The 14,142-nt window shown below is 41.4% G+C and overlaps 1 protein-coding gene across 3 annotated transcripts in view; it reads right to left on the bottom strand.

The window, feature by feature from the left end:
• The window catches only part of USP24 (ubiquitin specific peptidase 24), a 219,868-nt gene that overhangs the window by 30,110 nt on the left and 175,616 nt on the right, over nucleotides 1-14,142 (bottom strand). For all 3 annotated transcript variants that reach the window (XM_063427641.1, XM_063427640.1, XM_063427642.1), the window contains 7 exons: nucleotides 13,504-13,629; nucleotides 13,304-13,402; nucleotides 12,421-12,503; nucleotides 11,263-11,404; nucleotides 10,606-10,725; nucleotides 10,105-10,322; nucleotides 3,675-3,799 (listed from right to left, as the gene is read on the bottom strand). In XM_063427641.1, coding sequence (XP_063283711.1) covers nucleotides 3,675-3,799; nucleotides 10,105-10,322; nucleotides 10,606-10,725; nucleotides 11,263-11,404; nucleotides 12,421-12,503; nucleotides 13,304-13,402; nucleotides 13,504-13,629 — 913 coding nt within the window. The remainder of the gene's footprint in view (nucleotides 1-3,674; nucleotides 3,800-10,104; nucleotides 10,323-10,605; nucleotides 10,726-11,262; nucleotides 11,405-12,420; nucleotides 12,504-13,303; nucleotides 13,403-13,503; nucleotides 13,630-14,142) is intronic.

The following is a 14,142-nucleotide window of genomic DNA, read 5'->3' on the forward strand; positions in this document are numbered from 1 at the left end:
ATGGGGGCACAATTGTGACCATTGGGGGGCGGCGGGATGGAATGCCGGGCCTGCCTGGGGTTACAAACCAAAAAGTGCCTTATCTAAAGTAGATGACCATGGTAGATCCCTCCTTCAAAGAATGACTCTGAGAAAGCCTGGAGGAGGCACACCAATGAAATTAATCCTAAATATTGAGCATCCAAGCCCAAGAGATGCAGATCAGTATGTAATGGGAATGTATTGGAAAAAGGGTTCCTATTATAAATTAGGGCATTTCTACCTTAAAGATATGTGTAATTCTTCTGAGTGGCAAGGAGCTACTCATATGGTCACAAACCCATTAAAACCACACATCCAGTCCTTTAAGGACATGATGGCCATTGCTAACCCCACCTTTGAAGATACCATGGCCGCTGAAACAGGTTTTAATGATGTTAACCTATGGTTAGAATGGATGAAATATAATGCCAACAAGCATAACAAAACAGCATGCTATGTGTGTGGCGGTGCCCGGCCTCATCTGGGCACTGTGCCTTTAATCCTGCCAGTAGATATAGAAGAATGTGTTTTGAGTCTTTTTGCCTATCACTACAAGTTTAACAGGTCCATATGTCAAGCATGGACAACAGAGTATCCTCTTCTAGCCAAAGATGTCAAACCCCCTGATGGTATTACCGTATATAAAGGTAATTACACTTGTTACACCATGTATGATGGGATCGGTAAATTTATGGGTAACTTTTCCAAAGGTTATTGCGCTACCTACAGATCTGTTCCTGTGCACCTGTTACAACACCATACTAGGTCACTAGGAGACATTTACTGGTTGTGTGGGGATTTACAGCTAAGATCCAGAATGGACACGGAAGGGTGGGGGGAGTGTACTTTGGCTAAGGCCATTATGCCCATACACATTATCTCTGACATTATCTGGACCCATGAGTCCAGCCACACTAAGGTTAAGCGTGAAGCCCCAGTAAAAGGAAGTTTTGATCCTCACATTTATATTGATGCCATTGGAGTGCCTAGGGGGGTGCCCAATGAATTTAAAGCAAGAGATGAAGTTGCTGCAGGATTTGAATCACTTTTTACCATAGTTACCGCAAACAAGAATTTAAATTGGATAAATTACATTTATTACAACCAACAGCGTTTTGTTAATTATACCAGAGATGCCCTCCAGGGATTAGCCGAACAGTTGCAGGCCACATCCCAAATGGCCTTCCAGAATAGAATGGCCCTAGATATGATCCTAGCCGAAAAAGGAGGAGTATGTAAAATTTTGCCCGACACCATGACATGTTGTACTTACATCCCAGAAAACACAGGCCCTAATGGTAAAGTTACATTAGCCATAGCGAAATTAAATGACCTCTCTGAAGAGTTGAAAAGGAATTCTGGGATAAAAGATCCCTGGGACAGATGGTTTGGTTGGATGACAGGTTGGCAAAAGGCTTTAATGCATATTGGTATGGCAATACTAATTTTTCTTTTTATCTTTGCTCTTCTCTTTTGTTGTGTCTTCCCTTGTCTGAGAAAATCCCTCACGAAGACTGTTGACCAAGCGGCACCCACTTTCACCCATCTTGAAGTTGATGACCAAGATTTCCAGGATCTCAACTCACCCTGCTTGCCGCTGCAAACTATCCCTTTCGTTGATAAAGTGCGAGAGTTCTAGGAAGGGACCAGTTTAGGGACAGCATCTGTCAGTGAATGGTAAAGGCCCCGTGTGGAGAAGTGGTGGGCAAGCCACCATGGGCCACCCCTGGGTGTGAAGTGCTCGAGAGCCATACTGACGATGAGTTAGCCTATTAGGGTCAGAATCAGGGACAGTCTTGCACTTTGCATTAACACCTAGCTAGCGGCCACGGGGTTTCTGTGCCTTTGGGCTAACACGTCTTCTGGTACTAACAAATAAAGTTTTATCTCTTAGAATCTAACATTTCATAGGGGGGACTGATGTAGAATTATTAAAAATCTTTATTGAACTTGTATTGAATTATTGCACTAACTCCATTTTAACCTCATACTGTGACACATCCTCCATTTTGTCCTCATAACCTGACTTCTCCATTTTAAAACTACATTACATGACAGAATTTCCCAGCACATCTAACACAATGGACAAAGACTGTATTTTCTATAAAGACATGACTAACTCAGAAACTGCTGAATTTCCCCTAACTCGCAACATAGTATAATCTGAAGGCCATGAGAACACTGTAGTAATGAAATGTTCTATTCATAAGAGACCTTGCACCTGACCACAAGACCTGACATCACTGACTGTGTAAAATGACGCTCAAGCCCCCCTTTCCACCGAGTAAACCTCATGCTCGGGAAGATGGCGCTTGAGCCCCTTGTCCCCACCCGTGTCCAAAACAATACCACCTCTCGGTGGGTGGACACGTAGCTAACCACTTAGTTTTTGAGCCAATTAATTATATTGATAGGTGGACACTAATCCAGACACTTAACAATTAATCCAATTAATGATGTGTATTTACTGATATCTTGATAATCAATGATGACGCAAAATGCCTCTTAAAAGGGCCTGCGAGCCCGCTCTTGCTTCACTTGCCAATAAATTTCCTCGAAGTTATTTTAACCTGAACTCCGTGTGTCAGACTGAATTACTTCAGCGTATATACACAATTCAATTTTCTTTAATTTGGACAGGAACAGATAGACATTTAAACATTTTGGTTTACTGCTAAAAAGTACCGTAACATAATTACTTTGAGACTCATTGATACATGTATCCTATATCATTTTATCATATTGAAACTTACTGATACATGTATCTTAAGTAAATCAGTATTGTGTATCACTGATACATGTATCATAACAGCATTTCGTATTTATTTATTATTTTTTTGTTTTTCTCACTCTGTATTTTGGTTTAGCACTTTTGGGTTATTGCCATTTTTTTTATACTATTCAGTATCCAATAAATTATTTTGTGTTTTTTGACCTTTGGTCTTTTTAACTCATGCTTCAGATTCTCATACATGTTTTGGTTATTATGTAGCACAGGCACACGTTGCTTCCTCCCAATACCTTCTTGGTACACTATTCTCAAGTTTCCTGTTTATATATATAAATAATACATCTTAAAGGAACACTATAGTCACCTAAATTACTTTAGCTAAATAAAGCAGTTTTAGTGTATAGATCATTCCCCTGCAATTTCACTGCTCAATTCTCTGCCATTTAGGAGTTAAATCACTTTGTTTCTGTTTATGCAGCCCTAGCCACACCTCCCCTGACTATGATTGACAGAGCCTGCATGAAAAAATAAAACTGGTTTCACTTTCAAACAGATGTAATTTACCTTAAATAATTGTATCTCAATCTTTAAATTGAACTTTAATCACATACAGGAGGCTCTTGCAAGGTCTAGCAAGCTATTAACATAGCAGGGGATAAGAAAATCTTAATTAAAGAGAACTTGCAATAAAGAAAGCCTAAATAGGGCTCTCTTTACAGGAAGTGTTTATGGAAGGCTGTGCAAGTCACATGCAGGGAGGTGTGACTAGGGTTCATAAACAAAGGGATTTAACTCCTAAATAGCAGAGGATTGAGCAGTGAGGCTGCAGGGGCATGTTCTATACACCAAAACTGCTTCATTAAGCTAAAGTTGTTCAGGTGACTATAGTGTCCCTTTAAAAAGAAATATATATGAGACTTACACTGATCGTAAACTTTGGGGCGATATTCTCCTCCGAAACATTCATACTCCATAGTCTCGTCATTTAGATCAAATTCCTCCACCACAGTGTCATTAAATTTGTACCATTTGCTTTTTCCACAACTCCTGAAAAACACATTCCAACAATAAAAATTAACATAAAGTTTGTTTTTTACACAATAACTACTACTTAGTGCTCAGTGTTAAGCAGGGCATGGATTTAATAGTAATATTTGTTGCCAGTGATAGTCTCCGTACGATTAAGGATACATTGAGTTTTAAATGGCTGCTCCTTGTTGCATTCAGATGTTCAAGTTAATGAAACATTGTAGTTATTTCTGGAGGTAGCACAGGCAGTTGGATTTTCGCATATTTGGAACAAAGATGGTGTGACGGTCTGAATAAGCGTTACTGTCTGTCATTACCTTATTCCCATAAAATAATATCGCCAATAATCCACAGGATAAAATATCGCTGGTATCGCATAATAATCCACACGAGCCAAAGCTTAATGCTGGAAGACTGGTTTAATGGCAGGCAAAGGCATTCAATTTATACAGCATCAAACTCCTCCTCTGAGCCAGCAAGATAATGGAGTTTTGGAAACATACTAAACTCAATTATCTGCTGGCTAGAAAAATGTAACAATTTCACATTTCCCAGAAATATAAACATACATAAAACCCCCACAAAAACCATATCCATGGGTAGCTGAGCTTGATGGGAGTAACATATGGAAAATTCACACAAATCCGTTTGGTAGTTTTCGAACGGCACCGTTTGGAAGTTTGACCGGTCTGCCACGAGGGTGAATCCGAAAAAGAGTTCCATAGAACTGGTAGCAAGAACCGTTATCTGTTCGCGTGGATTTGTAAGAAAACCGCCATAGATGGAGTAAAGCTGATTCGTGTAGAATGCTCCTCTTGTTCTTCTGATTGAAACTCCCGAACGCCGTTCGTCTACCGTATTGGGAAGTAGTACGTATGGGATTTCCATAAAGACCGGGGTTCGTGCGAATGCCATGCCCAAAACAGTTCCAGGCACTCGACGACCAAGTCTCGCTGGCCACGTTCGTGAGACAAGATGGCCACCGTCCATTGTTCTCACCACGTGCGTTCGTATGCACGAAGTGGCGGCTACCTAGGAGCATTCAATTACACGGTTTTCGTATAGTTACACAGTGTTCCACATTCTAATTAGTACCCAGGGTGGTCTCCGTTCGGTAAAATGAATGATTTACCGAACAAAGAAAAATAAAACAAATAAACAAGGGAATTTGGTAGCAGGGAGGGAAAATAACTGAATGGTTACTGGGAAATCCTTCACAGATGGGGTTTTGTACAGTGTATGGGTGCTGTAAGAGGTACCTACACAATCTGACCCAGTTAGCATTGCTGCCAATGGTGTCAGCAGTTTTTTTTAATCTTGGATTATTATTCCACTATGACAATGAGTCAGTGGTACAAGTTTTCAGTTTATTACATTCAAAAGGTTTCTTTGTGGTTAATTTGTTAGAAAATTAGTATTCTTATACTGGTAATTTAATAGTTGGCAGAAGGCCGTGCATATTCCTAGTTAAGAACAGGATAGCTAATTCTATTTTCGTTTTCAGCTTAGCACATTCAGACGTTTGGTACCAAATAATTGCAGAAAATACAGAAGGGAATTGCTAGAATACTTAAGTTAATCTTAATAGCTGGTCAAATTCTTATGAAAGAACTCGAATAGGACACTGGGTATGTTCAGGTGTCACCTTGCGATAAGTGGTAATTTTCCATCAATTGACCCTTGCTAACAGAGTTGGTGGTAATATCGAAGCTGTTTCATACCCGACTAATTTTTAAAGGAACACTATAGTCACCTAAATTACTTTAGCTAAATAAAGCATTTTTTTTTTTTTTAATTCTTTATTTTATTTGTGCATAGCGTGACAACAGGCGTGCAGCGCCACAACAGCAGCTACAAGCGTTTTCAAGGCATTACATGTAGCAGTTTAAACAGCACATTTTTTGGTTTGCACAACATGAATAAAGAAAGCAGTTTTAGTGTATAGATCATTCCCCTGCAATTTCACTGCTCAATTCTCTGCCATTTAGGAGTTAAATCACTTTGTTTCTGTTTATGCAGCCCTAGCCACACCTCCCCTGGCTATGATTGACAGAGCCTGCATGAAAAAATAAAACTGGTTTCACTTTCAAACAGATGTAATTTACCTTAAATAATTGTATCTCAATCTTTAAATTGAACTTTAATCACATACAGGAGGCTCTTGCAAGGTCTAGCAAGCTATTAACATATCAGGGGATAAGAAAATCTTAATTAAACAGAACTTGCAATAAAGAAAGCCTAAATAGGGCTCTCTTTACAGGAAGTGTTTATGGAAGGCTGTGCAAGTCACATGCAGGGAGGTGTGACTAGGGTTCATAAACAAAGGGATTTAACTCCTAAATAGCAGAGGATTGAGCAGTGAGGCTGCAGGGGCATGTTCTATACACCAAAACTGCTTCATTAAGCTAAAGTTGTTCAGGTGACTATAGTGTCCCTATAAATAATGATATCTAAAATATGTTATCCCCCCCCGCTTAATGTTCCTCTCCCGTCCCTCTTTTCTAGTGTTCTTTCCCCCCCTTCCCCGTCCCATAGTGTTCTTTCCCCCCCTTCCCCGTCCCATAGTGTTCTTTCCCCCCCTTCCCCGTCCCATAGTGTTCTTTCCCCCCCCTTCCCCGTCCCATAGTGTTCTTTCCCCCCCTTCCCCGTCCCATAGTGTTCTTTCCCCCCCTTCCCCGTCCCATAGTGTTCTTTCCCCCCCTTCCCCGTCCCATAGTGTTCTTTCCCCCCCTTCCCCGTCCCATAGTGTTCTTTCCCCCCCTTCCCCGTCCCATAGTGTTCTTTCCCCCCCTTCCCCGTCCCATAGTGTTCTTTCCCCCCTTCCCCGTCCCATAGTGTTCTTTCCCCCCCTTCCCCGTCCCATAGTGTTCCTTTCCCCCCCGTCCCATAGTGTTCTTTCCCCCCCTTCCCCGTCCCATAGTGTTCCTTTCCCCCCCTTCCCCGTCCCATAGTGTTCTTTTCCCCCCCTTCCCCGTCCCATAGTGTTCCTTTCCCCCCCTTTCCCGTCCCATAGTGTTCCTTTCCCCCCCTTTCCCGTCCCATAGTGTTCCTTTCCCCCCCTTCCCCGTCCCATAGTGTTCCTTTCCCCCCCTTCCCCGTCCCATAGTGTCCTTTCCCCCCCTTCCCCGTCCCATAGTGTTCTTTCCCCCCCTTCCCCGTCCCATAGTGTTCTTTCCCCCCCTTCCCCGTCCCATAGTGTTCCTTTCCCGTCCCATAGTGTTCCTTTCCCCCCCTTCCCCGTCCCATAGTGTCCTTTCCCCCCCTTCCCCGTCCCATAGTGTCCTTTCCCCCCCTTCCCCGTCCCATAGTGTTCTTTCCCCCCCTTCCCCGTCCCATAGTGTTCTTTCCCCCCCTTCCCCGTCCCATAGTGTTCTTTCCCCCCCTTCCCCGTCCCATAGTGTTCTTTCCCCCCCTTCCCCGTCCCATAGTGTTCTTTCCCCCCCTTCCCCGTCCCATAGTGTTCTTTCCCCCCCTTCCCCGTCCCATAGTGTTCTTTCCCCCCCTTCCCCGTCCCATAGTGTTCTTTCCCCCCTTCCCCGTCCCATAGTGTTCTTTCCCCCCCTTCCCCGTCCCATAGTGTTCTTTCCCCCCCTTCCCCGTCCCATAGTGTTCTTTCCCCCCCTTCCCCGTCCCATAGTGTTCTTTCCCCCCCCTTCCCCGTCCCATAGTGTTCTTTCCACCCCCTTCCCCGTCCCATAGTGTTCTTTCCCCCCCTTCCCCGTCCCATAGTGTTCTTTCCCCTCCTTCCCCGTCCCATAGTGTTCTTTCCCCTCCTTCCCCGTCCCATAGTGTTCTTTCCCCCCCCTTCCCCGTCCCATAGTGTTCTTTCCCCCCCTCCCCGTCCCATAGTGTTCTTTCCCCCCCTTCCCCGTCCCCTGTATTCTTGACTTTTCATGTTATCATTACTATGTTTCATTGTGATATATAATCATCTGAATTGTTAATGCAAGCATGTCTGTTAAACTATGCACTACAAAAAAAAATATATATAAAAAATATTTTTTTATTTATTTAAAATTTCAGCAAATTTGACCAATTTCTAGCCGAAATTGCGGTGCATCTCTACATATTTTATATAGCGCAGCAAGCATATTTTATATAGCGCAGCAAGCATATTTTATATAGCGCAGCAAGCATATTTTATATAGCGCAGCAAGCATATTTTATATAGCGCAGCTAGCATATTTTATATAGCGCAGCTAGCATATTTTATATAGCGCAGCTAGCATATTTTATATAGCGCAGCTAGCATATTTTATATAGCGCAGCTAGCATATTTTATATAGCGCAGCTAGCATATTTTATATAGCGCAGCTAGCATATTTTATATAGCGCAGCTAGCATATTTTATATAGCGCAGCTAGCATATTTTATATAGCGCAGCTAGCATATTTTATATAGCGCAGCTAGCATATTTTATATAGCGCAGCTAGCATATTTTATATAGCGCAGCTAGCATATTTTATATAGCGCAGCTAGCATATTTTATATAGCGCAGCTAGCATATTTTATATAGCGCAGCTAGCATATTTTATATAGCGCAGCTAGCATATTTTATATAGCGCAGCTAGCATATTTTATATAGCGCAGCTAGCATATTTTATATAGCGCAGCTAGCATATTTTATATAGCGCAGCTAGCATATTTTATATAGCGCAGCTAGCATATTTTATATAGCGCAGCTAGCATATTTTATATAGCGCAGCTAGCATATTTTATATAGCGCAGCTAGCATATTTTATATAGCGCAGCTAGCATATTTTATATAGCGCAGCTAGCATATTTTATATAGCGCAGCTAGCATATTTTATATAGCGCAGCTAGCATATTTTATATAGCGCAGCTAGCATATTTTATATAGCGCAGCTAGCATATTTTATATAGCGCAGCTAGCATATTTTATATAGCGCAGCTAGCATATTTTATATAGCGCAGCTAGCATATTTTATATAGCGCAGCTAGCATATTTTATATAGCGCAGCTAGCATATTTTATATAGCGCAGCTAGCATATTTTATATAGCGCAGGTAGCATATTTTATATAGCGCAGGTAGCATATTTTATATAGCGCAGCTAGCATATTTTATATAGCGCAGCTAGCATATTTTATATAGCGCAGCTAGCATATTTTATATAGCGCAGCTAGCATATTTTATAGCGCAGCTAGCATATTTTATATAGCGCAGCTAGCATATTTTATATAGCGCAGCTAGCATATTTTATATAGCGCAGCTAGCATATTTTATATAGCGCAGCTAGCATATTTTATATAGCGCAGCTAGCATATTTTATATAGCGCAGCTAGCATATTTTATATAGCGCAGCTAGCATATTTTATATAGCGCAGCTAGCATATTTTATATAGCGCAGCTAGCATATTTTATATAGCGCAGCTAGCATATTTTATATAGCGCAGCTAGCATATTTTATATAGCGCAGGTAGCATATTTTATATAGCGCAGGTAGCATATTTTATATAGCGCAGGTAGCATATTTTATATAGCGCAGGTAGCATATTTTATATAGCGCAGGTAGCATATTTTATATAGCGCAGGTAGCATATTTTATATAGCGCAGGTAGCATATTTTATATAGCGCAGGTAGCATATTTTATATAGCGCAGGTAGCATATTTTATATAGCGCAGGTAGCATATTTTATATAGCGCAGGTAGCATATTTTATATAGCGCAGGTAGCATATTTTATATAGCGCAGGTAGCATATTTTATATAGCGCAGGTAGCATATTTTATATAGCGCAGGTAGCATATTTTATATAGCGCAGGTAGCATATTTTATATAGCGCAGGTAGCATATTTTATATAGCGCAGGTAGCATATTTTATATAGCGCAGGTAGCATATTTTATATAGCGCAGGTAGCATATTTTATATAGCGCAGGTAGCATATTTTATATAGCGCAGGTAGCATATTTTATATAGCGCAGGTAGCATATTTTATATAGCGCAGGTAGCATATTTTATATAGCGCAGGTAGCATATTTTATATAGCGCAGGTAGCATATTTTATATAGCGCAGGTAGCATATTTTATATAGCGCAGGTAGCATATTTTATATAGCGCAGGTAGCATATTTTATATAGCGCAGGTAGCATATTTTATATAGCGCAGGTAGCATATTTTTAAAATATAACGGTGAAAGCATTTATAATTAAACAGTTGTTGAGGGGTTATTTTGTAGGTAAAGAATGCGAAGTGTCCTATCCCTTAAACTACTAGTGACTGAAAACAAGCATCCCAAACTTTTCATGCTAATTAAGGACAGATGTGTTAATATTTAACCCCTGGAAACACTCTGTTAATACCTCCGGTCCTTAATGAAAGAGTAGTAATGACCAGCATGCGCCTGCCCGCTGTGCACGATGATTCCAACCAGTTCATAATTCTCGGTTGGGGCAACTTTTTTCCGTGGGGAACCTCCTGCTGAATCCATGTGTCTTCCATTCTCACCCACCTCGGAGGAAGAATCTTGTCGAGCCATTCCAGACACGGTATATGGCTCCATATTGAGCATCCATGGGAACTGTGAAAGAAGTCGACAAGTTAGCACAAAGACATATGAGAACCTAGTGCTTGACCGGGAACACCAGCAGCAGTCTTCGTTTATACTGGCAGACAGATTAAAAGCAATTAGAATGATCTACTTCTCTACCAGGGATGTATAAATTCTGGCTTTCTGACCTAATCTGTCATCTACTCACAAGCACACAGTCCGGTATCCTGGCGTAAAGGCACTAAAGACTAAGGAGGAGTCAGTCTGACAGGAGAACACTGACATTGTGTTTGATTTTCAGTTGGTACCTTACCTTGATCTGCTCGTCATATTTAATAGATCGCCCACTTTCCCAGTCAAATCCAAATCTCATTAAATGAATGACCAGGAGGCTTGGCAAGGATTTAATGCAGGTCCTCTTGACCGTTGTTCTCTGAAATCAAACCAGCAAAGGTTATTGGAGCAACAAGCAGTTTACATTGTAACATACTACACAAATGTAGGAATATAGCGTACACACACAAATTCTATTGTATTAATGCTTTTACGAGGATCTGCTCTATGTTATGAAGACCTGGCACTTTCTGATGCGATGGTCCTTCTTAACGCAGTCCAGGTCAGTATGAAATATCCTTAACCCCAGAGTGCTTGTGAATAATGGATCCTGTTTGTGCATCACGCATCTTCCCATAATGCTTTGAGTGAGCATGTGTGTTCATATTATGATCTACACTGTAAGGCAAGCTTGCCTTGACAGCCTGGAACAGCAGGTCAACCAAAACTAATGAGCTACAACAAACTCAATAATACATATTTATTTAGTGATCGTCTGAGCAAAGATTTCACAGCGTTTCCAAACAGCAATTTAAGTACAAACCATTCCTTGTAACACCTTTGGCTATAGACTAATTTGGAGTGTTTGGAACGTTCAGTACAAAAAACACAAGATGATGTCATTTCTGAACTTTACCTTTTCTTTGCATTTTTCGCAGTAATAAGCATTGCTCCCTTCTAGAACCTCCCCTCTCACAAACTGATCAAGCGAAATCTCTAGACTCTGACAGGAAGTGACTCCCAGGTTTAGGGCCATGAAAGCTTCTTCTCGCTCATACCTGGAACAGACACAATGAAGGTCAGAGACTATAGAGTAGGGAGGGTTACAGCTTCACTTTAAATATTCATTTACCCGCTGGGTCCTATATCCTTTAATAGTTACTAAAACCAGCAAGTGAAGAACCCGGGGCCAGTGACATTTGATAAGTAAGAACCCGGGGCCAGTGACAAGTAAGAACCCGGGGCCAGTAACATTTGATAAGCAAGAACCCGGGGCCAGTGACATTTGATAAGCAAGAACCCGGGGACAGTGACATTTTAAAGTAAGAACCCGGGACAGTGACATTTGATAGTTAAGAACCCGTGGCCAGTGACATTTGATAAGTAAGAACCCGTGGCCAGCGACATTTGATAAGTAAGAACCCGGGGACAGCGACATTTGATAAGCAAGAACCCGGGGACAGCGACATTTGATAAGCAAGAACCCGGGGACAGCGACATTTGATAAGCAAGAACCCGGGGACAGCGACATTTGATAAGTAAGAACCCGGGGACAGTGACATTTTATACGTAAGAACCCGGGGACAGTGACATTTTATACGCAAGAACCCGGGGACAGTGACATTTTATACGTAAGAACCCGGGGACAGTGACATTTTATAAGAACCCGGGGACAGTGACATTTTATAAGTAAGAACACGGGGACAGTGACATTTTATATGTAAGAACCCGGGGACAGTGACATTTTATACGTAAGAACCCGGGGACAGTGACATTTTATACGTAAGAACCCGGGGACAGTGACATTTTATACGTAAGAACCCGGGGACAGTGACATTTTATACGTAAGAACCCGGGGACAGTGACATTTTATACGTAAGAACCCGGGGACAGTAAGAACCTGGGGACAGTGACATTTTATAAGAACCCGGGGACAGTGACATTTTATAAGTAAGAACACGGGGACAGTGACATTTTATACGCAAGAACAAAGCCCCCCCCCCCCCCCCCACATTAACATAGAAAAAAAAATACACAGTCTCTTACAATTTCAAATAAATGCAGAAATACCGACCTGTGAGGACAGTCTTTACAGATCTTCTGGTCCGAATAGATGCCTTGAAATGTGTTTTTAAATATCTGTTCTCTTCCTATTTTCTAATGAAAAAGCAGAGTGAAGCGATAAAAGGAAATTCTCAGTAAATCTATTGATTACAGGAACTGCAGAAAACCACAGGAACAAGTAACATGATAGCTCAATATTACAAACACCAAACATGTTTAGACGGCTGCACTAATGTGGAATTACTTCAATAACCGATTTCTTTTTAACAAGAAATCCAACAAAACAATGTCAAGGTTCAATATTTCCATCATCTATTAGCTACTGGCAAGTAAAGGTTCACCCTGGTTGGTGTTATAATAAAACAACTGGACCCCCCCCCACACACATTGTTTTGTTTAAACATCAAATCTTGTCTTTACGTCACATGTACCAGGGACAAGCGGTTGTTGGAAATGCTTGGTAATTTAATTCAGTAGGTTTGGCTGTGATAATTTTAATGAGAGGGTAGTGGATGCATGGAATAGCCTTCCAGCTGAAGTGGTAGAGGTTAACACAGTAAAGGAGTTTAAGCATGCGTGGGATAGGCATAAGGCTATCCTAACTATAAGATAAGGCCAGGGACTAATGAGAGTATTTAGAATATTGGGCAGACTAGATGGGCCGAATGGTTCTTATCTGCCGTCACATTCTATGTTTCTATGATTGAGATTGTCTGACTATAAAGATGAACAAATCCATTGAATGTCAAAATGTCCCTATAGAAATGAATCAAAGAGATAAACCCATTACTGCGATCTTGTTTCTTTAACACGATTGTTGCCTAAAGTAAAAAGTCGATATTCTGATTGGCGTTTTATTTAAAGAGCTCTGAGAAGGGATCCTTGTCCATTACCTTGAGGTACTCATCCATCTGGTCTATTAGGCTGGTAAAGAACTCATAGGCATCCTGCTGTTCCCGGACGTACAGCTCTTTATTCCACATCTTGAAGATCTGTTAGAATTGAATAAATTAGAAATGTCCCTTTAATACCCAAGGTAGAGTAAATCTATTCTACACACGTTTCACGCAAAAACGTCCATACAAAGACATACCTTCCAAAAGTTCTCGGGTACATAGTACTGCAGCTTGCTTTCCATCAGATGGCCAAAGAGCGACTGCACCTGGTAAAAGACGCTGTCGTCCGGGTTATCGGTTTCATCCTCCATGGAGAGCAGTGCCTGAAATCCAGAGTAAAGGTTCACCAGGAGGGAGCAAGAAGTGGGCATCAATGATTATAGAACTGTGTGTGGATACAGAGAAGCCATATCTAATATAATATCACTGTGCAGCAAGAACATTGTCTGGGGGGGAGGGCTGCAGGCCGGCCATCACCATGAGGGCTGCAGGCCAGCCGTCACCATGAGGAATGTCTGTTTAAGAGCTGGGATGACAACCTCTGCTTTCCAAGTGCTGTTGGATTATAACTCCCAACAGCATCAGCATAGCTTTTACAGTGGGAGTAAGAGTCCAATACCTGAATAGCAGGCAATGTTCTAGCCCAGAAAGGTTAGCAGACAGGAGGAGAACCGAAACAGTGATATAAAAGCCATTTCCTTCATGTCTGATAGTTTGTAACAAAATGTAACAAGTACGAGATAGGACAAGCGCAAGTGAATTTGTTAACGTTATAAAAGATTAAAAGGTAAGTCTCTCCCAGCCTGCAGGATAAATGACAGATTAGACAGGTAACA

The sequence above is a fragment of the Pelobates fuscus genome, chromosome 7, assembly GCF_036172605.1.
Source record: "Pelobates fuscus isolate aPelFus1 chromosome 7, aPelFus1.pri, whole genome shotgun sequence".
Classification (NCBI taxonomy): Eukaryota; Metazoa; Chordata; class Amphibia; order Anura; family Pelobatidae; genus Pelobates; species Pelobates fuscus.